Source organism: Toxotes jaculatrix, chromosome 7 (genome assembly GCF_017976425.1).
Source record: "Toxotes jaculatrix isolate fToxJac2 chromosome 7, fToxJac2.pri, whole genome shotgun sequence".
Classification (NCBI taxonomy): domain Eukaryota; kingdom Metazoa; phylum Chordata; class Actinopteri; family Toxotidae; genus Toxotes; species Toxotes jaculatrix.
This window is the reverse complement of record NC_054400.1, coordinates 13,479,686-13,504,012: the sequence shown is the minus strand read 5'-3', so window position 1 is coordinate 13,504,012 and position 24,327 is coordinate 13,479,686. Positions and strand designations below refer to the sequence as shown.

General features: G+C 40.5%; 2 protein-coding genes across 4 annotated transcripts; both read right to left on the bottom strand.

Annotated features, from left to right (window-relative positions):
* Positions 1–1,553: 1,553 nt before the first annotated feature.
* Positions 1,554–15,803, bottom strand: LOC121184599 (MLX interacting protein). Of its 3 annotated transcripts, XM_041042386.1 has the most exons (18): positions 15,247–15,803; positions 11,928–12,034; positions 11,115–11,200; positions 10,802–10,891; positions 10,612–10,653; positions 9,993–10,233; positions 9,671–9,760; positions 9,392–9,486; positions 8,357–8,434; positions 7,834–8,197; positions 7,186–7,292; positions 6,830–6,941; positions 6,619–6,731; positions 6,330–6,437; positions 6,048–6,175; positions 5,835–5,958; positions 4,947–5,076; positions 1,554–3,857 (listed from the first exon to the last, which is right to left on the bottom strand). In XM_041042386.1, the coding sequence occupies exons 1-18, from the start codon at positions 15,567–15,569 to the stop codon at positions 3,751–3,753; spliced, it is 2,445 nt and encodes an 814-aa protein (XP_040898320.1). In that variant the 5' UTR covers positions 15,570–15,803; the 3' UTR covers positions 1,554–3,750. The 3 variants fall into 3 exon arrangements, with proteins under 3 accessions (XP_040898320.1, XP_040898318.1, XP_040898319.1); XM_041042384.1 differs by having other exon boundaries at positions 7,834–8,434; XM_041042385.1 differs by having other exon boundaries at positions 7,834–8,434; positions 9,993–10,164.
* Positions 15,804–17,045: 1,242 nt separating this feature from the next.
* cfap251 (cilia and flagella associated protein 251) lies at positions 17,046–23,819 on the bottom strand. The gene is made up of 20 exons (XM_041041999.1): positions 23,559–23,819; positions 23,235–23,375; positions 22,909–23,018; positions 22,688–22,796; positions 21,851–21,931; positions 21,678–21,755; positions 21,549–21,590; positions 21,155–21,426; positions 20,877–21,053; positions 20,538–20,788; positions 20,269–20,420; positions 19,878–20,054; positions 19,572–19,756; positions 19,369–19,483; positions 18,995–19,158; positions 18,813–18,903; positions 18,057–18,200; positions 17,732–17,960; positions 17,438–17,572; positions 17,046–17,342 (listed from the first exon to the last, which is right to left on the bottom strand). Exons 1-20 carry the CDS (start codon positions 23,817–23,819, stop codon positions 17,215–17,217), a joined length of 3,042 nt encoding a protein of 1,013 aa, XP_040897933.1. The 3' UTR covers positions 17,046–17,214.
* Positions 23,820–24,327: the final 508 nt, after the last annotated feature.

Genomic DNA, 24,327 nt, shown 5'->3' with positions numbered 1-24,327 from the left:
AGCCTCCTGCTGTAATGGATTTCCGTACTGGTAAGCGTCTTGAAGTGTACTTCAGAGTCCCACAGTGTCTATTTTTGAATCAGGCAGTCCCGCAGCCTGAACGTCTGCAGGCAGAGTTGCTCAACACTCTCGCCAGTGACTGGTGACTGCAGATCACGCCTCTCTCGCTCTCTCTCTTTCTGTGTGTGTGTGTGTATTCAAATCTAATTCATCTGTGGTCTTTCATGTCACTCCTATAGTCGTCATCTTCCTGTGTGTGCTGTCTGCACAAGCAGCCTGCAGACCTGTTACGAATGAAAAAAAAAAGGGGGACACGAATGAAACAATCCCTTGGATACAGAAGGAGATACGGACTGCGCTGGACCGCCTTTCAAGCTTTCTGGTGCTTACATTTTTTATTTTTAATCATAACAGCTCATATGGATTGTAACTGGACTGTAATATGCAGGGGTGGAAGTCATCAAGCATGTAATCTGCTTTTTCTTCTCTAAACAAAAGAATGTTTCCACTTTGGAGAGAAGGGGTAAGTTTTAGTGTTCATGCTGTAATGGTTACAGTCAGGGTATTTAACGGTGCTCCTATTTTTCAAGAAAGAAAAAGTAGCAATACTATAATATAAAATACTTGCATTCAAAATGTTACTTAAGTAAAAGCAGTCATTGTACAGAATGACCCCTGTCAGTATTAGAGGCTTTTGTTTTATTGTTGTTTGATCTTTATGGGTCATTGGTTCTGTGATGTTGTAGCTATGGGACGAATCTTATTTTATGAGCTAATCACAAAATCTGAATTTAAAGAAACTACAGCTGTCAAGTAAAGATAGTGGGTAAAACCTATGCTGCAATATATTCCCCCTGAAAGTTAGTGAGGTATAAAGTAACATGAAATGAAAATACTCGAGTAAAAAATACCTGAAAACTGCGTTTAAGTAGGCTACAGTGTTTGACTGAGTGTATTTAGTTAGTTTCTCCACCCCTGGCTGTTATTCACTGATGTGAACACGTGCTGATCCAAGCTTATTTCCGGCAGGTTGCACCCGAGCAGCTTCCAAACATCTCCTGCCTCTCCCTGAACATGACGGAGCTGGTCAGGATAGAGAATCAGCCCCTCGCCACTCACTACCTCCCCACCTTTAATTGCTACATACAGAAGATGTTCGACCTGACCCCCGAGGTGTCGCCTCAGCTGAAGAACATCAGTCAGTACATTGACGATGTGGTGTGTCTGATAAGGGGCCAGGCAACTTCTCAGGACTGCGTCCTACCCGTCTTAGATGACATGCAAAAATATGTGTATGTCAAGTGTCTGCTACAGCTTCTTGACCAGAGGCTCAGCAAAGCAACGTCTTGATTTTACTACGGAATATTAATGTTGTATTTATTTATTTTTTACATAGCCTTGAGTTGTCGTAAAATACTGTAATCCAGCTTTGTATGAACTTCTGGAAGTAACTCCATAGTTCTTCTCCACCTGTTATCAGTATCTGATAATCAAGTAATATTTATTTTATGAAAAAAGTGATATTTATTGAAAATAAAGAAATAGAAGTCAAGTTTTTCATTTTTTGTTGCTTTTATTGTGATTCGGGAAAATTTAAGGCATTTTAAAACTTGTTTGGGAACTCTGAGGAACAAAAAAAAAAAAAAAAAAAAAAGGAAAACACTCGTGCAGCATAAGAAAATATCTTCACTTTTCAAAACAAAGGAAATACAATACTGAACTTGGGGCGAACCAATCAGTACAAAACCCCCTCAAAGAAACAGCAAGCGAAAGCAAATCCAACCTGATATGACAATTACTGGATCATAAAAAACTTAACCACACAAATGCCAAGTTAAAATAGAACATTGGGGCTTTTTGTCATACAGTGAATTAAATCAAATCCTTGTTCTCAGTTTGATGGGGAGAAAACTATCACAAAAAAGTCCAAAACAAATATTCTCATTTTCAATCATGACAACCATAGCTGCATTCTGTGGTGCATTTTTATTTTCTTACAGTAGTAATAAATAAATTGGGAATTTGGGGTAAATGAGAGCTCTAAACATTTAATTTGTAAATAGGCTGCACTGAAAAGGAAAATCTCACATTCAAAGACAGCTGGAGTCCACAGATAAAGGCCGCACACAAAGAGCTGCACATTCATCAAATGAAAGTGGTGCCTTCTTCTCCTGTAAAACTCAAGAGTAAACTGAATTGTTCTGCAGAAAATAAAATAAAAACACAAAGTCAGAAAATCTACATCTGCCTGAGGAGTGCTGAACCACAAATGAAAAAAAAATCAGCCTGCAAAGATCACAGGTAAGGGCACTTTAACCTTAAGGCTGATGTATGTCTCACACATGCCGACAAAATCTACACTGCGTCTAATTCTCAAGCTGTCAACAGAGCAAAGTGCTCCGTCAGAAAAGACGTCAGTAACAAATGAATTGAATGGATGGGTAAGCTACGCTTTGATAGGTTTTTTTTTCTGCTTGCGATGCCTTGATGTGGAAGACTAATTGTTTTTTTGCTGTCTGCCATTAACACGCATTCGCGAAAATTAGTGTATTTATATGCAGAAAATAATAAACTTAATGAACCAAACCATGTGACGTGACCTGTACCCTTATAGAAAGATGTGTGTTCCTGCTGAGAAAGATCCTGACTTGATTTGTTCATAGCTGAATGGAAAATAAATACGCTCACCAGCACAGCCCTGAGTGACCAACGAAGAACAGAAAAGACAGCTACTGTGCATTCACTTAAGATCTTGTAACACTGTACATGTGAATATAGTGTGTTTATATTCTGTACTGCTATTTCAGTTATGCTCCCTATGAGGGTTGTAAGTAATATTACTCCATAATGCTCTGACCTGCCCAGCAGAAACCCTTGTATTTAAAGTGACTGCTTTCTTGTGTAATTTGCAGTTAAATTCCCTAGAAGTGGGCAGAGCAAGCAAAGTATGAAGAAAGAAGTTCAGCATGGACGGAAAACCACCAGGAAACCGCTACTGTTAACTGGCAAAACAACATTCACCTGAGTAAATGAGGGATGGAAAAGACGACAAAGCTCTCATCTCTCTGGTATCGATCAGGTTCAGAGAAGCCCAAAAGTGATCAGCTTGGCCATGTTTCAGGCGACCCCCTACATCCTGGTGTAAAGCCTCCTTCAGAGCCTCCAAAAAACACAAACTACACTGCCTAAGTGTTCCTTAAAAAAACACACACACACACATATAGTTACTATACATCTGAGAGAGAACACGAAATGAACAATCACTCAATATTTCCCTTTTCAACACAATGTTGTGTTGGTATATTATAAAAGTCATTTCAATTTAAATATATATATATTGCTGTTCAAAAAGCAAACCACAAGTACCATCTTCCAATAAAGTATTTAGAAGATCTTCACCTAAAGCTGGTGAAGGTAGCAGTAGTTGCTGTCTTTCAAATATGATAAAAGCCATTTTTGCACAATTGTTATAAATGTAATGTCAAAGGCAGAGCTCCCTGTGTGCATCATTCCCAAGACTCAATGTACAACAGAACAGATGTGTGACCTCTGTACATACCGAGAAAAAGAAAGCCAAACCTAACCTGCATATATCATTTCATTTATCTTTTTCAGGGAAGCTGTGAACCTGCGGAAGACGTGGAGACCTTGCTGAATGGCTTTAAGGTGAAGTAGTGATGTGTCACTTTGGTGATTGTTGTTTAAAGGTTCAGGTGGCTTTTAGGCCACCTCACCTCCTCTGAGAGCAGGCTACACATCTGTGTGTGCGACGGCCTGGATGGCTTCTTCAGGCAGCAGGGATGGATCACTAAGAATGGATGTTGTTGTGCTCAACTGGCGAAGGGTACTCAGCACCACTGAAAAACAATAAATCACAATTTAATCATCATAACTGGCTGTAAAACACTGCATTTTGAAGCTGACTGTCTTGTGCTATGTATGTCCTTACACAGTATTACACAGCAGACACGCACCTGATCCACCATTTACCAAGTTGCTTGTGATTTTAGCAGCTCAATACAACAACTCAAATGTCTGTAGTGACTGGGTGGAAGGCAAGATTTGGGGCTTAATGCAACATTAGCATGATCACGGGGGGATATTTAAACACTATCCCTGAAAGAAAAGCAGGTTCAAGAACACTTGTTTCAATTTAATTTTCTATTAAGGTCTTTATTGCATTAAACCTGCATCAATTAAATCTTACTACCCTTGAACAGAGCGCTAATTTCAGTTGCTTTGTCATTTACCAGGACTTTTCCATGACTGCTGCATTAAACACTCCAGGATGCATAAGAAACTTGTATGTCATGCTGAGGACAATGACTCAGGGGGAATTTTAAAAACTGAATGCAGATTTTAATCATAACATTTGAGAGGACAGCCCATGGAAAAGTTGGAGTATTCATTTTGTATAGTTTTCTGCAGTGACGCAGGCCTAGCCTCCAGTGAGCTGCCGGAGCTGTGGCTGAAAGATCGAAATCTTTTGACGTCACCTTACATTATCAGATCCACTAAGTGTAACTGCCTAAGTCAGACTGAATCAGGAACAACAGCATAAAGTTTTGTGGGAGGTAAAACAAAACAAAAAAAAATCGGAAAGTGTGATTGTGACTGTGATTTCGTGTATTGTTTAAAAATGACATACACCAATAGATTTACTGAACAAAAGGCAGGAAAAAACAAAGATAGTGACAGATAGGAAGCAGAACATAACGAGAAACTGAATCACACAGAGTGGTGATCTAACACTTTGCAGCTGGAAGGAAGTCCCCTCTGGGCTGCATGCGATCCGCAACTATTGATCCTTTCCATTTCTTTATTCTTTAGCAATGGAAAGGAACGACAGAATAGGTAGGCTGGTGACATACAGCCCCTTTGTGTGTGTCTGTGCCTACGAGTGCGTGTTTGTGCTGGATGTCTATCGCGCATGATCTTTTACTTACTGGGCCTGAGCACTGGAAGGGAACAGTGACGATCAAGCCATTGCAGTGTGGTCTGATACAGCTCTGCTCTGCTTGTAGTTGCCACCATCCCATTGAACGACTCAAAGAGAGGCTTGATAATGATGCTGAACTGGAATCAGTGACGGTCAAGGATCAGTTACACTGCAGAGTGAGACAAATACAAACCTATGTCTTGTTAGTTCAAGTATGATTAGGGGATTTGTTGTAGTCTCCTTGGTAATGAAATAAGCTTATCCATAAAAGCAGTTATCTAAATGTAGTCTGCATTGTCGTGGTATAATGGATTTACTGCACACTGTATATAAGTCTAAAAACATAAGGAGCTCTGTCAAAGATAAGTTGTGCCCCTCACAATAAGTACATGGCTACTGAGTCATTGGTGATTGATGCTGGATTTGCTCTGGGAATAGCTCAGTGTGTAGACAACACCCTCCAGAGTGGGCGGCTAATGCCATGCTAGGAAATTCCACCTGAAATGGAGTTTACCTACTTTCCTAGAAAGTTGGTTGATAACCACCAAAGCAATTTTCCTTCTAAAATAGGTTGTTAAAACTGTCATTATTCAATTGGTTATATGTATTAATTACTTAAAATCATCTTAGCACTGTGACCACTGAGCAAAGTCTGTCCGCGTAGCCTCGACTAACCATAGCTTGGCTTTCCTCACAAGTGAATGAAAGATATTAATGTGTTTCAGTTGCGCAACCTTTCTTTTCCATTGAGTCTACCTTGGCAGTGCACGACACAGGATATAATCATCCTGATAAGCATCAGTGTGACATGAACAGACACAAAAACACTGCACATCACACCAAAATGCACCAAACGAGCAACAGACAGTGTGAGGGCTCTGTCACTGAAGGATACGATCCAGAACTTCCAGTTCTGAAGAGTTCGGTTCTTTACATATTCATTGAACTTCTCTTGCATGTGGTCGAACTGATGCCGCCTGACGGGCACCCCCGTTGCAGGCAGCTGCTGCTGACACAATCTGTGATGAAACAGTGACAGCAGACACAAACAGTTGAGTGTTATGTAAATCATAAGAGGGGGTGAAATATATATGATGTTTCAACCTACTTGATGGAGGTGTTGAGCTCCTCGATCTCCTCTCGTAGTCTCTTGACCTCTTCCTGCATCTGCTGCCTCTCCTGCTGGAGCTTCCCAATGTGCTCCACTGTCTTCTGCAATGTGACTGCATTGCTGGTCTAAATGCACAACGTTAATGAATGTGGTAGGAAGTTAGAAAGCAAACTGAATATGTACATTGACGTGTGAAGCAAGTACTGTGCACAAACATGGCCAAAAACAGTGATGTTTTTAATCTGTTATGTGCGTTTTATGAACAGTGCACGGGCTTACGTTTGATTGTGACGTCAGAGTGGGAACCAGGCTGCCGAGAGTTTTAAAGCCAATTTTTATGTTTGATCGTCTCTTTTGCTCAGCAGATATGAATGTTGTCCTCCGGCTCTGTTGCACAACAGCAGCGGAAGTGTTAAACAGAGACTTAGTGAGGGTGAGTGTGTCATTTATTACACAGGAAAAAGGGGAAATGCTACTGATGAGTTATACAGATGCCCAGGCATTAAATTCAGCCTGTTGGAGCAATCATACCAGCAAACCATTTACATTAAGAAACATAAACACAAACCTGATTTTGTTCATTCTTTACCAGAGCTGTGCTGCTGCTGATAAGTGACTGGGGACTAGGAACTTGATCTAACACACATGGTGACCCTTGACCTGATCCTGGCTGACTGTGAACTGACGAGAAGAAAAACAAAGAAACAAAAACATTTTTCAAGATGTGGTGGGATTGGAGTTATGCTTGGAATTATTTTCTTGGTATAGTGAACTCTCACCGACACTTGAGGAGGCTTTCTGATTTTTGCGGCTGGAAGAATAAGACTTTTCTTTGGGGACAATCGGTTGAGGAGACTTCTGCGTCTGAGACATTACGTGAAATCCTGGAGCCTGAGGTGCATGAAAAGAGAATAAATATACAAGAAAGTAAAAAAGAGGCACAAGACCACTACAATAAATTATGATATTTCTTTCCTTTGTAACTGACCATTCGAGTTTCAAGACAAGTTTAATCTCACATTTATGAATTAGACACATCAGAGTGATGAAATCTAGATATGTCAGTTTTGTACTGGCCAATAAATAATTTTAAGACCCAAGGCATTAGGAAAAAATGAAACAGGATGACACATACTCCTCCAAGATGAGACGAAGCAATGACCACTCCAGTATTAGGGACCACATCTGCTTTCAGAGGTGTCGGTGTAACAATCACAGCATTGGCATGACCCGGGAAAGGGGCTGAGCATGAACATCCACAATAAGGAACCACAGCGTTAGTTTTGTGTGCATTCATACATGAACATCCATAAATGAGCTACCATTTCTGACACACAGACCCACCCCCTGCTTTGTTCCTCAGGGGCTTTTCCATTCATGCAGAAAATAAACATTATTTTGCACTGAGGCCAAAAATTGCACAATTTAATATCTTGAAATGTATCAAATATCTTGAGGAGCTCACATGGTCTGAGAGTTGGGGTGCCAAACAAAAATCAAAACCCCAAATTTGTTTGCTAAAAAGATTATTTTCTCTAGTACGGTTTGATAGGAAATCAGCCATCAGATGTTTTCCTCTGTGCTTGCCAAAAGACACTATCAATGGCGCAAGCTACTCTTTTTACATCACTATCACTGTGCATGCATATGACTGAATAAGAAAGGCTTCAGCGCTATCTTGTGGTAATGAAGTTAAGCAGCTCCGCTGTCAGATTAACAGTAAAATGACACAATTTCTCCAAATGCAAAATCAGTCTCTTGATCTTGAGAACAGATGACAGACCTGTGAGGATGACATGGGAGGGGGGGAGGGTGTTCGCAGGAGCAATCCTTTGCACAGGCCGGTTTTTGTTGGCGCTGGATGACTGAACAGGCCGAGGCAGGGCAAAAGCCCGAGGGTGCTGCGCAGGGGCGGCAGGCAACGGAGCCATGGGTTGGAGCTGGGAAGGAGGAGGTGGAGGTTGTGTGGACATGGATCCATACTCTGAGCTGTGGCTGAAGGTGGTGGCTGCGTCGCCGGGTGTGACAGTAGAGGAGGGTGTGCGTGTAATCCCAGATGTCACGACAGTCTCATCCAGCACAGAGGTGTTGTCCAAGGGCGAGGGAACCATGGGCGCTGCTGAGGCCATGTCCTGACCTGGTAGGCACTGTACCATAGGATCATGGGATAATGGCTGAGAGACTGAGGAAATTACTGCTTGATTACTGGGTGCCACCTGCCCAGGAAACAGGGGCATGTAGTTTTGAACATAGGCTGCATTACTACCACCACCACCACCACCACCTGTTCGACTGGTTTGACTGACCATGGGAGAGGGGATGGGCAGGGGGCCAGGGGGGGAGATGTGGTTGGTTGTGAGCTGCATGGAGGACATTAACTGGGCCTGGCAAGGGATAACAAAAGGAAAGGGAACAAACACACTTAGTCTTGTGTTATAGCACAATATGATGCCAAAGAGACGCAGTTCTATGTAAACTCATGTTAGATATAAATCTTCTCTTTTGTGCTGGTTATGATGAGGATAGTTAAAGGGTTCTCATGCTACACAATGTTTCTGGTTGTACAATGACAGTGAAGCTTTTTTTTTTAGGAGGTCCAGGTGTGAAGACGTACGACTGTGTAAGACAGACCTGCAGACAAATGTTGTGGTCAAACTAGGCAGATGCTAAATATACATCCTTTAAGGATATGCCTTGTTTTCAAGATATTTTATGATACACAATTCCAGGAGCAAATAAGTTTTTTTTTTCAAGTTCCTGCACTAGGTCCCAGTGAGTTGAAGAACAGAATTTAAGATCCTTTTACTTGTATAGAAACCTGTCCATGAATAACTCTTTAACTACATTAACATGCTGCCAAAACATGTCTTTGGCATGGCTCTCTGATAAACAGTTACTGTTTGTACCTTGTCACTTTTTGTATCTGAAAGTCAAACGAGGACCTGTGGTAATGCTGCATTTATGACTGCAATAGAAACTCTGAAACATACTTTCATATTTTCACCAGCATACTGCTAAATAAATTACTTGACAACATATTTAGTCATATTTTGAGCAAATGTTTGTTTCTCAAAAGAATCTAAATTTGATGATAAGCAGTTTGAGCAGCAAGTTATGTATGAAAAGTGCTAAAATAAAGTTTAGTAATATTATTATGTTACATAGATTTTTTGTAATTAGACAGAAAGATGGTAGAAGATGAGGTGGAAATCCTCATAACTTAACCCAAAAAACACAAACAACGACTAAATTTTAAGTCTAGGAAAAAAAAAACACACTCCTTTCACAAACTCTCATCATGGTGGTGTGTGTTAGGGACTGTGCCATGGGTCGGTGTTTACCTGTGACTGAGAGCTGCTGCTGGATAGAGGGGTGACAGATGATGCAGTGGGGGAAACAGAGGGGAAGACGGGCTGACGGAGGCTGTGAAATAAGTCTGGAACAAGAGTCTCTATATTAGCTAGAGGTTAGTTTATTCACGCTACTTTTTGTGTTAGGTTAAGCCAACTGCTGTAGCAGAGTTACTAGAACCACGTGAGCTTGATTTCTGTAAAGTGTGCACCATTAGTGTGTGTGTGTGTGCAGTACTACTGCAGCTATAGGTGGTGCCTTACTGCTACCTTGCAGTGGATCAAAGGAGTCCATGAAGTCTAGGTTGGGTTGTAAGGGGATGAGTCCTGGTTGGATCATGTCTGCGTTCCCTGCATGAGCTGTGAAAGGTAAAGAGACAGAGGTAGGGAGAGCAGGGGGGGAGACATGCCAGTATTTTGACAGATATATAATTTATATATATATTGTTTACATCTAAGGCCAAGCAGCCTTCATACTCAATTATTAAATCAATTATTAAAGTAAAAGTACTGAGTGAGTCGGAAAATTCTAAAAATCTAATCAGGTTATCTCTACTGATTCCATAAAACAGACAGCTCGTGATTTTCTCACCAATCTCCCGTGGATTGGGCCAGGCTATGGGCTGGTGCGAGGCCAACGTAGAGAACAACGTGTCTGAAAACTCAGACATCAGAACATCCATGTCAAAGAGGGTGTCCATCTCCATAGGCGCAGGTGTGTCATGATGCTTACGAGGCACGCGGCGTGCAGCAGTCTCTTCATCCTGATAAAAGGAGACACGGAGCATGTCTGGAGAGACTTCCCCAAACAGCGATAACTGCTCCTCTGGCCCCTTTGAGTATTCAAAATGCAACCACCAAGCCAGTTAATAACACACAAGCATGCAGTGTAAGAGTGCAGCCGACGTGGGATGGCACTGAACTAATTCCTACACTTTTGTGTCCACAAAAACTAAATCACCATGCATCAGTCTTAAAAAATAATTCACATTGTTTAAATACATACTGTGTCTGTCAGCAGGTTAAAAGCTAAATTAGGTGCGAGCAGTCAAAAGTAAATTTGTTTAAATATTTCAAAAATATTGATGGTGACTGGGTTAGCATTGTTTAATTCATTAGTATCAACGTCTGATTGAACAGATGCTGATCATCATGTTAATGTTAACACTAACAGCATTTTGACGGGTCGAGCAAGAGGCAGTTTTACATACCTTAAGCAAGCTTGAGAGGTCATCATCCTTGTGCTTCTGTAACTATAAAAGAATTGTAAGTGCCATATTAGATAAATATGTTTTATGACCACTGAAACAAACAGGATACAGCTACAAAAAGCCCAGTATCCCCCTGACGAATACAAAAATATTACAATGTATTTATAAAAAAAACTGAACAATACAGTACCCTTTTCTTGAAGTATGTTCTCCACTTGTGATATTCTCTTATGACGATTTCAATTCTTCTTTTCCAGCATTTCCCCTCTGAGGCAATGGCCTGCAGAAGACAGAGGGAGACGGTAACTAAACCAAGGTCCATAACAAACACTCAGCACAAAGAAAGGAAGTGACAAGGGAAATATAAAACTAAATGACCAGCAAAGGTTTGAGAGACTAAACACAGAATAATCCACGGGGGAGAATTTCTGGTGACAAGAAAAAACAAATAGTCCAGGTTTCTGTTTGCCCACAGCATAATGATAGTGTTTTTCTATCTTTACCTCTGCAGGACGATGGACATCCAAGTCCATACTTCCATCGAGGGGAGTCACAAAGTGACAGACAGGATTTGCCCTTTTTTCCACATCTGAGGGCAGAAAAAACAACCCAAGTCACTCCCAGTTGATAATGCACAGTTTCTGTTTTTTCACCCTTCTAATGGAGATTTATAAGTACATTTATAATGTAATTCAGTAAAATTAAGATCTTGTTGCAATGACCACATTATGCCTGCAGACTGCAGCTTCACCAGGCCCTGCGAGCATGGACAAAATCAGGTGAAAGGTCACAGCTCATGAAAAGCTTGACCCAGTTTGTGTTTATTTTTGTGATATGAATGAGAGTTGCTATTAGTCACTGTCACAAAACTGCTCGTGGCATGTAAACAAACCTTTCCTACTGCAGCAAGTTCCAAAGACTGTGCCAATATTTTCTTTTAGGAAATTATATATATATATATATATATATATATATATAAAACAGACCTCAATTCTCAGCTGTAATAGTTTATGTTACAAATACAGTTAAATGTTCGTTCACATAGGCACACACGTGAACTGAGAGGACAAACAAAGCCTGACGCCGTCTGGAGTCCTGAAGAAGGTACTATTTGCTTAAATGTAGACTTGTGAAGTCTACATCTGTGTTATGGCCATACAGTCCTCTACCCCTCCTTAAGACAACAGATACCTAAGTCCAGTGCATGCTACAGCTTTATGGAAAGCTGAGTGTTAAAGTCAAGTCACTTTAAACTAAATACTAAACAATAAAGTCTATAAACTCTGTGAAAGAAAGAGATGGTGTAGAATTCTTACACTGCATATACCAGGCTCTCCATATGGCGTTGTTTAGGCGGATCTTGTCTCTCCAAAGCAGCTTTAGACCTTTGAAGTTCTTCCATTTGGGAGACACCAACTTACCACTGACAAGAAAAATAACAATGGAAAACTTCACAAATGAGAGAAATGTGACAGTCTATGTAACAAATGTAATGGCTTAACCCAAACAAGTATATCACCAGTGTCTCTTCTTTACTGATAGATTTACTTAGACATGATAAAAAGCAAATGCCACAGACATAAAAAAAATAAGTTTGTTCTATCATGACTTTACAGTGTTTTAATAACTTGTCACCAGCAGGAAGAAATGTCCGAATTTTTATAAATGTCACCTCACAAACCTGATTTTGACTTTAATTAATACTGATGCTTGACCACTACCCAAGGCTTTAATACCTAATAAAAGAGTGATGCTTGCTTGCTGTGACACTGAGCCGGCGTTCATCACTCATTAAAAGGTAAGCAGGCACCGCTTGGTGACAGGAGTTACCAGTCTGACCGACTGACTGTCTCACCAACAGACAGCCTGAATGACATGAAATGGACTACAGAACAAACCGAACTGAAATACAAATTATATAATCAAAAATGTGTAAGTGTTAAAAAATAACCTTTATGTGCACTTCAGAAAATGTTTTTTTTTTGTTTTTTTAAACTACAAGAACAGAAGTTCAATTCTAATCTCAGAACCTAAGTGCACACCGTAGATCATTTAAAAAAGAAAAAAAAAATGCATAGGTCACTTTGACCAGTGTTGGCACATCAAGAAATAAAACAGGCAAAGCAAACGAGTCAGTCTGCCAAGGTCAAGCTCAAGACAGAATTATACAGTAGTTACAAGTTTGATATGTAGACAAGGAGTTCAAATAAAGAAACCAAAAAAGGATCATGACACACACCTGTGCTACTAAATGTAAAACAGGGGGACATCGGAACAGCTGAGTTTCCCCATGATGGATTGAAACTTGAACTCAAAGAATCCAGATATGAATTTTTCTGTCTGAGTGCATTAACACTACTGCCCTTGAAAACTAATATGCACCAACTTTTAAAAATGCTTTTTAAATGTGAAATGACAACACTAAAGTCCATGTTTATCACAATCCTTAAGAGTTGGCTCAGCGCTTCCCCCTTTCCATCCTTCCTGCCCTGTCGTTTTTCAGTCTGTCCTTCCTGTCCATTCTGTCCCAATTTTTTCCTGTTGTGAACAGTGTGAACAGAATGAGTAGACAGACAGCCTGTAGGGGAAAACTCTGCAGGCCCACCAATGTTCTTGCTGTGAGTAAAGGCTCTCTCGTGTATATAAACACCAGCCACTTCTCCTTTTAGGATAAATGACAACAGCAGAACAGTAACTGGTGGAGGTGCTTTCCTGGTCTATTAATAATCTCGAGCCCAAGTTGGTGTCATTTGCGAAGTCGGAGGGAATCCTCTGAGCAGCTGGCTCTGCACCAACACTCCAGCAAAACTACAGCTACAGAGAACAACGGTAACATAAGCTTTGCATTTTTGTTAAAATTTACCTCTTCGTATCTGCTAACATCAGCTGCGTTTAAACCCAACTTTCTTTGCAACTTTCTATTTATATCTTAACAATTTCACTGCTTTTATGTTGTCTCCAAGACTATAAACTCAACAATTTTATAAGTCATTTAACAAGCAAAACTGCCAAATCAAGTCCACATATCAGGATTTGCTGGTCATCTCCGTTTTATTTGGCTCTCATTTGAATATCTTTTGGTTTTGGACCGCTGATCAGACAAGACAAGTGTTTGAAGATGTGACCCTGGGATCTGGGGACTTGTGGTGCACATTTTTCACCATTTTCTGACATATTTTAGGCTAAATAATTATGTTTACCAATTTAACATTTAAATAACTGCAGGATTAAGCAATAATGAAAATGATGATTCCATACAGAGGCAGGATTAGTTGTGATATCAGATAGTAAATAATAAACCTATAAATGTTGTTCGTCAGTTTTTGGCCGTGTGCAGTGCTGAAACTTTGAACTCTAGGCATTTAACCGAGGCCACTTTTGATTATTGTTCATTTGTGGTCATTTAAGTACACATACAAATTCCAAACATTTTTTGGGCACCGTTTCAATGAATGTAAACCAGTGGATTTCATAACTAGATAATCATGCAGGAAATCAGAGTCTACAGAGTCAGTTTGGGATTTGTAATGACTAACCTCTGTCACTCTCTACAAAATTAAATCTGGACTCATGACTAAAATTCTCAAAACAGTTGGTGCACACAGTGAGAGAGAGAGAGAGAGAGAGAGAGAGAGAGAGAGAGAGAGAGAGAGAGAGAGAGAGGTCACTGTACGTATCTGTTAACCTTCACCAAGTGATGAAGTAAGCTGATATCCTGGATGACAAAAAAAAAAATCATCCACACAGCACTGGCACTCATTGAATGGTCCCATACATTACACACAGGGAAAAATTTGGGGTTTACTTACTTTCCCAACCAGAAATCAAACCGTCAACTCTACCATTGATCTGCTCTATTGCCTTACTAATAGCAGCTCAGCAAGAACATAACATCTATTTGAAATGATGACAGTTGTATTTAAAAGTGACTTGACAAGTCTAGAGCTGTGCCTGCAATTATTAACAATATCAATAAACAAAACAATTTCTTATGCCATGAAAGAATGAGTGGTGTCAGATCTGTCTGATAAGATGTAAGAGCTGAACAGCCCACAGCAACTTTGGCAAGACATGCTGAAACCTCCTTGGCTGTTTGCTTTGGCCCAGGTCCACTAAAAGATTACAGAGTGTACCCAATTATCTATTTAAATCGTTCCACTGTAAGTCAGTAAAAGATCTTTACATTTACTCAAGTACTCATGATACCCAATCCCCAACCCACTCCTGCTTTATCTTGTGACCCTCAGAAAGGAGCCTGACCCCTTGGTTGACTTTTGTTTTTCCTACAGATTATTTAGATGCTGCAGAATATTTCTGTGCTTTTCCTGAAGTGCAATTTGAATGAAGGCCTTTCACTTGTGATGGGGGTGTTTTTACACTGTGTTGTTGGTACTTTTTATTTAAAGTCCCGAATAGCTTCTTTCACCTCTTTCACTGGCTACAAATTATAAAGTTGTCGAGCAGGAAGTTACATGAAGAGCAGACTCGTGACTGCAATTTCACACCAGTGCCCCGTGCCCGACTTTACGGATCTAGACGGGATCCAGATGAGCTCAACATAAAATGGGCGAAGAGCTGCAGTGAAAACGAGTGTTCCCGTGTGAAGACAGGGCGGTGAGAGGTGTTATGTCTCACCTGTAGGCGAGGGTCATGCACTCAAACAGTTTGGTCAGTGAAGCGTCTATGGAGAGGTGCGACGTGCTCGCCTTGCCGAAATGATAGGTCTGACAGGTCTGTTTGTTGACAGTGTCGAAGTCGTAGCCTTTCTTCGGGGGGTGCTCGCAGTGGGGCGAGGACACCATGAAGTGTCCGCTGTGGATGATCTGAGACTCCAGCCCGTCCGTCCTCCTCAACCCCAGGTGAGTCTCCTCCGCGTCCGAGTCGTCATCCTGCTCCTGCTTTATGCTCGCCGGAGGGCGACGGTATTTCTGCCGGAAAGATGTCTCTCTAGTTGCCATCTCGGTAACTCACCAGACAAATAGCTAACGTTAGCCAGCAAGCTAGGACAATAAAGCTCTCCCGTTCATGGGGCTTGACAACGGCACGGCTGAGGCTGGCTGTTGCTAAAAGTCTGTCAACTTCGTGCCGTGGAGTCCCAGGTCAGTCCACTCATTTTAAAGTGCGCCGTGGGAAGTTGGTGGCCCGACTTAACTTCTTGTTGTGCTGATAGATAGTTGACGTAGCTAAGAGTCGCAGAGACCAGCTGACAAAAAAAAATTGCTCTTCTGTCCGAAGCAGGAAGTTCCTGTGTTGCTGAAGCGCCTCTGATTGGTCAGAGTTCGAGCCCCACCCACAAAAAAACCCCAAAATAAACTGAAAGCGACAGGTCGCTCACAGACTCATGGTCCTCTGCTCCTGCTGCAGATGAACTGCACTGCTTCACATAAACTGTGCTGGAAATGTGTCAGAACTATTTGGGCTTTAGATGAACTGCGGTGGAAGTAGTATTCACATCCTTTATTTAAGTAAAACTACTCCATAAAAAGTAAAAGTCCTGCATTCAGATTCCTACTTAATCAAAAGTCGCCTAAAATGCACTCAAAGCATCAAAAAGCAGCCATTCTTCCCCTGACTGATATATTATTATATCTATGACACAGTTCGATTATTAATTGTGTAGCACAATTTTACTGCTGCAGCTGCTCTGAGTTAGTTTTAACTAATTTTATCATGCCATTGATGATATGAAGTACCATATAACTGCTGTAGTGTTTCAAGGTTCAGCTGAAAAAAATAATGATTGAATTATTCTTGTTATTATTCTTGTTATTATTATTATTATTATTATTGTTGTTGTTGTTGTTGTTGTTGTTGTTGTTGTTATATTGTTATTATATTGTTATTATATAGCGATAATAGGAAGGAAATGTCTATAGTATAGTGATGAGTATCCATAGCAATAACATAAATGTAGTGGAGTCAAATGTTGTGAAGTACAATATTTCCCTTTAAAATTTAGTGAGTGTAGAGTAGGTATAAAGTAGCAGAAGATGGAAATATTCAACTTAAGTACAGATACCTCTTAACTGTCCCCAAATACAATGCATGAGTAAATGTATTCATCTATTTTCCATTACTGCATTGGACTACATTAACAATTAATGTGTAAGTGTTGTTTGCCACCTATGTTAGTTATGTTTATTTTCTTTTGTTTCTGAGTGGCAACAAAAAGGAATAGAATCTCAGAGGCGACTCTTAAAACATTGAGGGTGAAAAAAGTATAGAAGCAATTGATGTTTCATTTGATCTTTCTGCACGAAGAAGTGAAATGATAATGACCAATGGTAAGAGAAGTTTTTCAATCCTTTATAAGCACATAAACAAGACCACAAACTACTCAGTAAAAGTAATGCATTTTTACTTCAGTTTAATTTGCAAATTAATAATTTTCATTATATTCACATTTTATATGTAATGTGTCACAAAGCTGAGGATCTAACTTAATATTGATAGTTATTTATAATCTTTAAAAATGAAATACATAAAAATGTCAGCATCCATGTTAGGGCATGTTATGGAAAGAAATCTTAAAAAGCGCAGCAGAGAGTCTGAGGCTCATCATCACAGCAGCTTCTCATAGATAGAGACAGTTTGTTGCTTTCATCACTCTGGAGGGAAGGACATGCCACTCTGCTCTGCTGAGGACGGGAAGCCCAGGATGTGACCTGTAAATGTCTCCACTGATATCTCATCTGGGATCACACGCTCCAAAGAATATTCTGAATCGCCACCTGTTCACACACACACATCAAAAAGTGATGATGTTTTTCAGTTGTAATGTGAATTCTTAGGTGATGGTTTGGGAGCGAGCTTTTCTCTCACATACCGTCAGATTTATAAACTTCATAATCAGAACGCTCTCCTCCTCCTTCTCCTTCTTCTTCTTCTTCTCCTTCCTCTTCATTAAGACCTAAAAGTGTAGCGAAACACTCTGCCACCTCTTCCTCTGTCATGTGTTCTCCTATAAAAGATAGCAACAAATTTACGACTCTGTTGGACTTGTCAAAGAAAGATAAGCGCTTGTAAATAGAGGCTGTAACAGAGGATCAAGACTTTTCTCAGTAATGTGACAGTGACTCAGCTAAAACCAGACAGACTGACTGAATAGCCTGCTCCATACCTCGAGCCTGTAGAAGTTCCAGCAGCTCATGTCTCTGCAGAAGAGGCCGTCCTGTACTGTCACAGTTACCAAGGACGTGAAAAGCTTGACCTAGCTCATCATTAGAGATGCCAAAGGCTGGCCGATGGTTGACATACAACTTGATGAACTCCTCCAGGTCGATGTCAGTCACATATTTTCCTGTTTCAGCGTACTTACTAAACTTGACCTCATTTTGCATGTCTTCTATCTGGTGAAGATAATATACCAATCTATAATTACAGGTCTAAGGTGTAAAACAGCTTTTTAAGCAATATTTTTGCAGATAAAATTATATTGACTGTACCTCTTGCTCAGTGGGGAAGTAGGCCAAAGCTCTCATTAGAGAGGGAACCTCTGACAGGGGAAGTTTGGTTGATACTTTACGTTTCTCCATTGAGTCAATGCCTTGATGACGTATTTGGCAGTAAAAGAAAAAGTCCTCAATCTCCTGAAAAACAGGAAAGCTCAGGAAACTGAGAATCTATGGTTAAAATGTTATCAGTAATCACTGGCAACCTCTAATAGATGGAGGAGAACTGGAACTAAAAATAAAAGCTTGACAACATATAAGTAAAACCAAAGGCTAAATATTTCTGTGAAGCCAAGAAACTGAATTTGTAAATCTAAGTAAGTCAACATGCAAAATAACAGAATGTACAACTTTCATGGCCTTGATGGCAATATACATTCAGGAAATTGGACGCATGCTTCTCATTTCAAGCTAATTGAATAAGCAGTGGCTTTTCACTAAACACCAAGGGGGGAGTTGTAGGTTTCAGCAGTGAGGATCACTTCCGTGTTCAAAAAGCTGCAGTTTCTCGGCTGCCGCTGGGGGCTGGCTCCAGGAGTGAGCAACCCATACAGTAACCGCCTCTTCGCCAAATATGAAAAGTGCACTCCCACCAAAATCCAAGATGGCGCAGCTCAAATGCCCATGGTTTGGTCACAAAACTGACTCCCTGAAACCAATGAGTGATGTCACTGGTGCTACGTCCATGTTTTATACAGTCTATGCTAAACACTCAGCAGCTGTAGGGAACAAGGACATCTTTTAACTCACCCTGTGGAACGTGCCGTCTCTCCCTCCCTCTAAAAGAGTGTAAAACGGTTCCAGGTCCTTTCCTCCCAAGGAGGCTGCTCCCTCCAAGGCACTGCATTCACAACGAGAGTGAGGACCAGTTTCAGGAAAAATAATGACACTACATTTTTCCTGGTTCAGAGGATGGTGCTATTAAAGCTTACTTTAAGCTTATCTCCCATGACAAGACAGTGCAGTCAGATCCTCCTGCAGTAAAAAGAAATCGGCTGTCGTAGGAGCAGGCTAAAGCAGACACCCCTGTCGGATGGCAGGTCAAAGCATTGGACTTGTAGGGGTTCCCATCCAGAGGCAAAATCTGGAGACCCACCTAGAGAAAATATGACACACTCTTAGTGGTAATATCAATGGTAAATCACTGTTTTCTTACAAAAACAGCATTGCATTTAAACATGGGTCAAAAGTCCAGGGATGTCTCTCACAAAGCCAAGACATAATGAATGTGAATGTTTTTTGTTTTGCATCAGTCCATGACTTGATGAGGTGTTAAAGTTAACCCAAAGTTATCTAAATAGCTCACCTTGTCCTCTGTGATGTATGCCAGGTAATATGAGTTCGTCTCAGGGTCTTTAGATGTGGGAAGGATCACTATTTGCTTAATGGGAGAGCCATATGTTGGGCCAAGGAGAGTCTTCCTGTTTTTGTAGAACACATGTAATGATGTTGATTTGCAGTGACAACAGTCAGACACAAAAAATCTGATTGTTACAGTATTTCACCAACCTGCACATCTTGGTCGTGCTGTTCAAAAGCTTCATCTTGTACTGGTCTGAGGCAATGAGAAGAAACTGCTCTGCCGTCAGAGGAGGATACCAGGTCATGCACATTGGCACAGCACTTTGCTCAATGCGCTCTGAGCTTAAGATGAGGAGCTGGTTCACATCACTTTTTTCCAAGTCGTACTCCACCTATTATTCAGTTACACACAAGCACAGAGAGGTGTATGTGCTAAAAATGTCGCATAAAAAAACAGCATCGCAAAACACCAAACTAGTCCACAATCCTACAACTCTTATCAAACAGACTAACCAAACGGCGGTCCATTCCCAGAGAGAGCAGTCTGGGTTGGGTGCTGTCCAGGTGAACCCCAAAGAGAAGGTCTTTGATGGGCTTGTAGTGGGCGCGGTATCTGCCCAGATACGTCCAGTGAGGGACAGAGCCTTTGTTTGTCTGCAAGCGGAACACAGTCACTGCTTTTCCTGCATCCTAATGGTGAACAAGAAAATAAAACATTTATGTTATAGATTTTCAATACATAATCATAACCACAAACATATTTTCTACACAAGAAAAATTGGTGTTGAATAAGTGTTGTTTGCATATATATATGCAGTATATATACATCTAGAATCTAGAACCACTGTTGCCAATAACTAAGTTCAGACATGTTACACTTGATAATAAGAGAGAACTTGCTCACAGCAGTGGCAAGACACTTTGAGTCTGAGGAGAAAGTGATGTGATGGATGCTGTCATCAGTGTAATGGAAACACTCCTTTGGATCACTTTTTAAAGTGCTGGGATTCAGTATGTGAACAGAGCCGCTGCCAAAGCCAACAGCCAGGTATGATCCTGTTCAGAGACAAAAAGGTGGCTCTTTATATTGCAGAAGGTAAAGACAAAGCAGCAGAGAAACACTGGTCATATGAAACATTTGTTTTTTGACATTCATTAAGCACGTTGGCTCACCTTGAGGATCGAAAGTGACACACTGAACCTGCTTCTCTGTCTCAAAGACCCTTTTGCAGATGATCACTTTGTTGTTATAGTCCCACACTTTTAAAATGCCTGCATGATTGCCCATTGCCACAGCTGGCTGTTTGGGGTGGCAGGCTACTGCATGTATAGGGTCACAGTTCTCACGTAGCAGGATCTGACAGATGCCTTTCTGTGTATTCACATGTACTACTGTGGAACTGACCGTGGACACAACAAAGTTCCTGCATAAAAAAAAAACAACAGAAAACAGATGTCAGCTTGGCTAAAATGCACAAAACTGTGTGACAGAACAGATTGTTTTTCTGATACCTGATAATTAATGGATTAGCCACCAGAGCGCAGTCCTCTAGATATCCTTCTGTACACTCTTTGGAAAAGGAAATGTAAACAATAGGATCCAAGTTGAATTCACTGTACCAAGTGAGAAGACTGAAGGCTTCATCAAAAAACTTGATATGGCCTTGAGTGTCACCAGTTACGAAACAGCTGTGATACCAAACAACACCAAAACATAGAGAGATTAGTGACCAGTAAATACAAGCAACAATTAAAAGGCAACAGCAATGAATATTTCTGGCTCTGATCACCTGTCAGTGACGGTGAGAACAGTGATCGGATCTTGCTGAAGCGGAATGAACTTGATTCTCTCTTGTGGGACGCACTGGTTTGCAGCTAAGTCTTCCATCATATCCCACACCACAAGGGTGCCTGCTGCAACGACTGTTACAACCTGAGGCTGTCTCCAGTGAAACACAGACCGACTGAGAAACCCATCAACCATTCTGACAGTTTGAGAAGGGTTATGAGAAGACTGGGCCAGTACAGATCCATCAGTTTGGCTGGCGGCTGCATGGCGGAACTGCCATGGGGTGAAGAGATGAAACTGTAAAGTACTTTTCAAAATACTCATTGTCATAGAAGACAAAACAATCTGTAACAATTCATTCATGTCTTCTACAAAATTCTGATAATCATCTTTACCTTTTTACAATTCAGGGCAAAGTATTTCAGACTTTCCTGGGCCTGAAAAAAGACCCGCTGATTAATGAAGTAAACATACACATAACAGCTGTATTATGTATGTCTATAAAAAGGAACAGCTGAACTTACCCTGCTGTAAAATAACACCTGGCTGTCACTGCAGCTGAGCAGCTGAGTGCTATCATTTGGATTGAAAATGATGTACCCCTGAAAAACAATCCAACATGTGAACATCTGATCTTCTGAATGCCTTATCTATTAAGTTAGGTGGCATTTTAATGTTGGAAGAAGAGAAAACTTACCTGGAAACCATGCCCAGGATTGATTTTAGTAAACCACAAAGGCTTTTCTGTTTCATTTGACCAATCCCAAATACAAACACACTGAAAAGATTGTCATATAGTTATTAGTTTGTTAACAGGTGGAAGACATTTATTGTTTCTTACTGTCAAATCCAGTCTGACACAGTAATGATCTAAGGCTGTTTTTGTGTTGTGAGAACTTGGTTATGTTTAGGAAGAATGCAGTTCTAAATAGAACAGAATGGAATAGTCTTTATTGTCACTGTACACGTGGACTGCACAACGACATTGGTGGAGCATTCCCCATGGTGCACTTGAGAAAACAAAAGTATAAAAAAAGAATAAGGTGCTAAGTTTAAAAAAAGAGTTCAAAGTGTTATGAGATACTGACCCTTTCATAAAAGATTACATACTATCTATTCCTTTCATTTTTTTTTTTTTTTTACACAAAATGGTCCTTAAACCTTTAACCTACAAAAGACAATAAAATCATGACATAACATTAAAAGATCCAAGATGTAGGATAAATATTCTACACTACAATGTCATTAAGAGACAGTTTTTTCATCTCTTAGTTTCAAAATGACAGAAAGTTGCAGTGTGTGGTGGTGCCACACTTTTGACCTTCTTTTGAGAAAGGAAGTATCACTACTTCAAAGTTAGAGTGAGTGTTTGTTTCTTAGTCATCATCAACGAAGACCAGAAGTTGCTACTATAAATAAATCTTTTTTCTAGATTAGTGCATTTCTCAATCTCGACTAAACAACAGCACTTAACAGTGTGGATTTTCTTTTGTTTAACTGAATCTGTCTGTTCCAACCATGTTGTTGTACTCACTTGAAGTTCCTCAGCCCCGAGGGTTACCAGATGTTTTGCATCTCCTGAAAATGCCATCGCGATGACACCCCCATCAGGGTGGCACTCGGACAACGTGTGCACAGGAATACTGGAACAATAACCATGTATGTGGTTATCATCAAGAGCAAGGGTTAATACATAGAACATACACAAACATACATAAATAAAAATGCCTTCATGTGTGAAGAATAAAGAGCTACCCAGAGTAGGAGTCCCATATCGTCATCATGGTTTTTGGCCCCTTGTCTGCAGTTGCAACCCAGCGTCTGTCTTCACTCACACACATGCATGAGATGGGGCGGCAGTGACCCTGAGAATTCAATAATAATAAGATTAATAAGTGCATACAGTTAGCTATTTAAAATCAACAACCTGCAGGTTACAACTATCAAAAGGTATTTATAGCTCAACAAACACAAGGAAAAATCACTCATGGCGCTGACTTAATCTGAAGGACGCTGTCTCATCTCCTTTTTATGACATATTCCTCAAGAAGTCAAAAATCAATTGCTGATATTTTCTTTACCTGAAGTATGTGCTGGGAGTTTGAGGTGTGATTATATATGATCCCAACATGGGCTCCTGCATAGAGGACCACCAGCTGATCGTGGTCTTGCAGACTGAAGACAGGAAGAGCAGGATTCATCCCAGATACCCACTCCAGTGACTGGATGGAAAGCAAATATGCAGTACTGTTATGAGCCAGTGAAAGTTCTCAGCTGACTTTATATCTTTTTTTTTTTTTTTTAATCTTGAAGTGAACATTTTTCATGAAAACCTCATGCAGACGGTCTGTTTACAGTCAGTGGTAATGTTATACTAACATACACATTCAACAAGACATACTTACCAATGCATGTGTTCTACTATGAGTTATCTTCTTTGGGAAAAGCGTGTCTCTGGTTGCTGTGTAGACTTGAGACTGCCGGGTCATCTTGACTGTGTCAGTCTCTGCTTGCTCTCTCCTGACTCCTGCACTCTCCTCAGCTTCATCACTGCTCCTCCTCAGCTTCTCTTCATCATTACCTGCTGGTCGATTGTCCTGCACTTGTTGCTTTTCCACTTTACAGTTTGTGGAAGACTCGTGTTCCTTATCTTCAACATCTGACATGATGTCTAACCATGCACACACCTCACCTTTTCAGACAATTAGTCCCGCTTTTTCTACTTCATAGAGCTTTTCCCCTGTTGTTCTGTCAAGTTAAGGGCGCTAAGTTACTGTCAACGGTAGATAACGTTGAGCAAAGAGTAGTAACGCTACTAAATATGACAATTCTCGCAATTTAAGTAACCGAAAACACACCTGCACAGTGACGGCTCTTCTATAATTTGTCTTATTTAAAGGTTTAAAGCTGTATATAAAGAAAATCCTATATAATCTTGTGTTTAGTCTAAAACACAATCTGTCAAGCACCTGCGAAGCGTCTCGTTGCCTAGTTACCGCTGGACACTGGACGACAACGAGTGAAGCCGGAATACAAACATTCCTTTTAGACCTTTCAAATTAAAAGCACCATTGGGGACGTCTTTAATGAGTTGGTTGAAGTGATAAAGTTACTTTGCAAAAATTGATTTTACGTGTAAAGATTTCATTTAGTTAGGTTTACAACAGCTTAATA

Bases quoted from the DNA above. Each gene is read 5' to 3' on its own strand.
- cfap251 (XM_041041999.1), bottom strand. From the start codon at position 23,819: ATGTCAGATGTTGAAGATAAGGAACACGAGTCTTCCACAAACTGTAAA. The intron at 23,376-23,558 runs GTAAGTATGTCT...CTTTCCATCCAG, and splicing joins ATAGTAGAACACATGCATTG to TCACTGGAGTGGGTATCTGG. The intron at 20,055-20,268 runs GTGAGCAAGTTC...GTTCACCATTAG, and splicing joins CAAAGTGTCTTGCCACTGCT to GATGCAGGAAAAGCAGTGAC.
- LOC121184599 (XM_041042384.1), bottom strand. From the start codon at position 15,569: ATGGCAACTAGAGAGACATCTTTCCGGCAGAAATACCGTCGCCCTCCG. The intron at 10,234-10,611 runs GTATGTAAAACT...GAATACTCAAAG, and splicing joins ACCTCTCAAGCTTGCTTAAG to GGGCCAGAGGAGCAGTTATC. The intron at 9,487-9,670 runs GTAGCAGTAAGG...CTCTTGTTCCAG, and splicing joins CTCCTTTGATCCACTGCAAG to ACTTATTTCACAGCCTCCGT.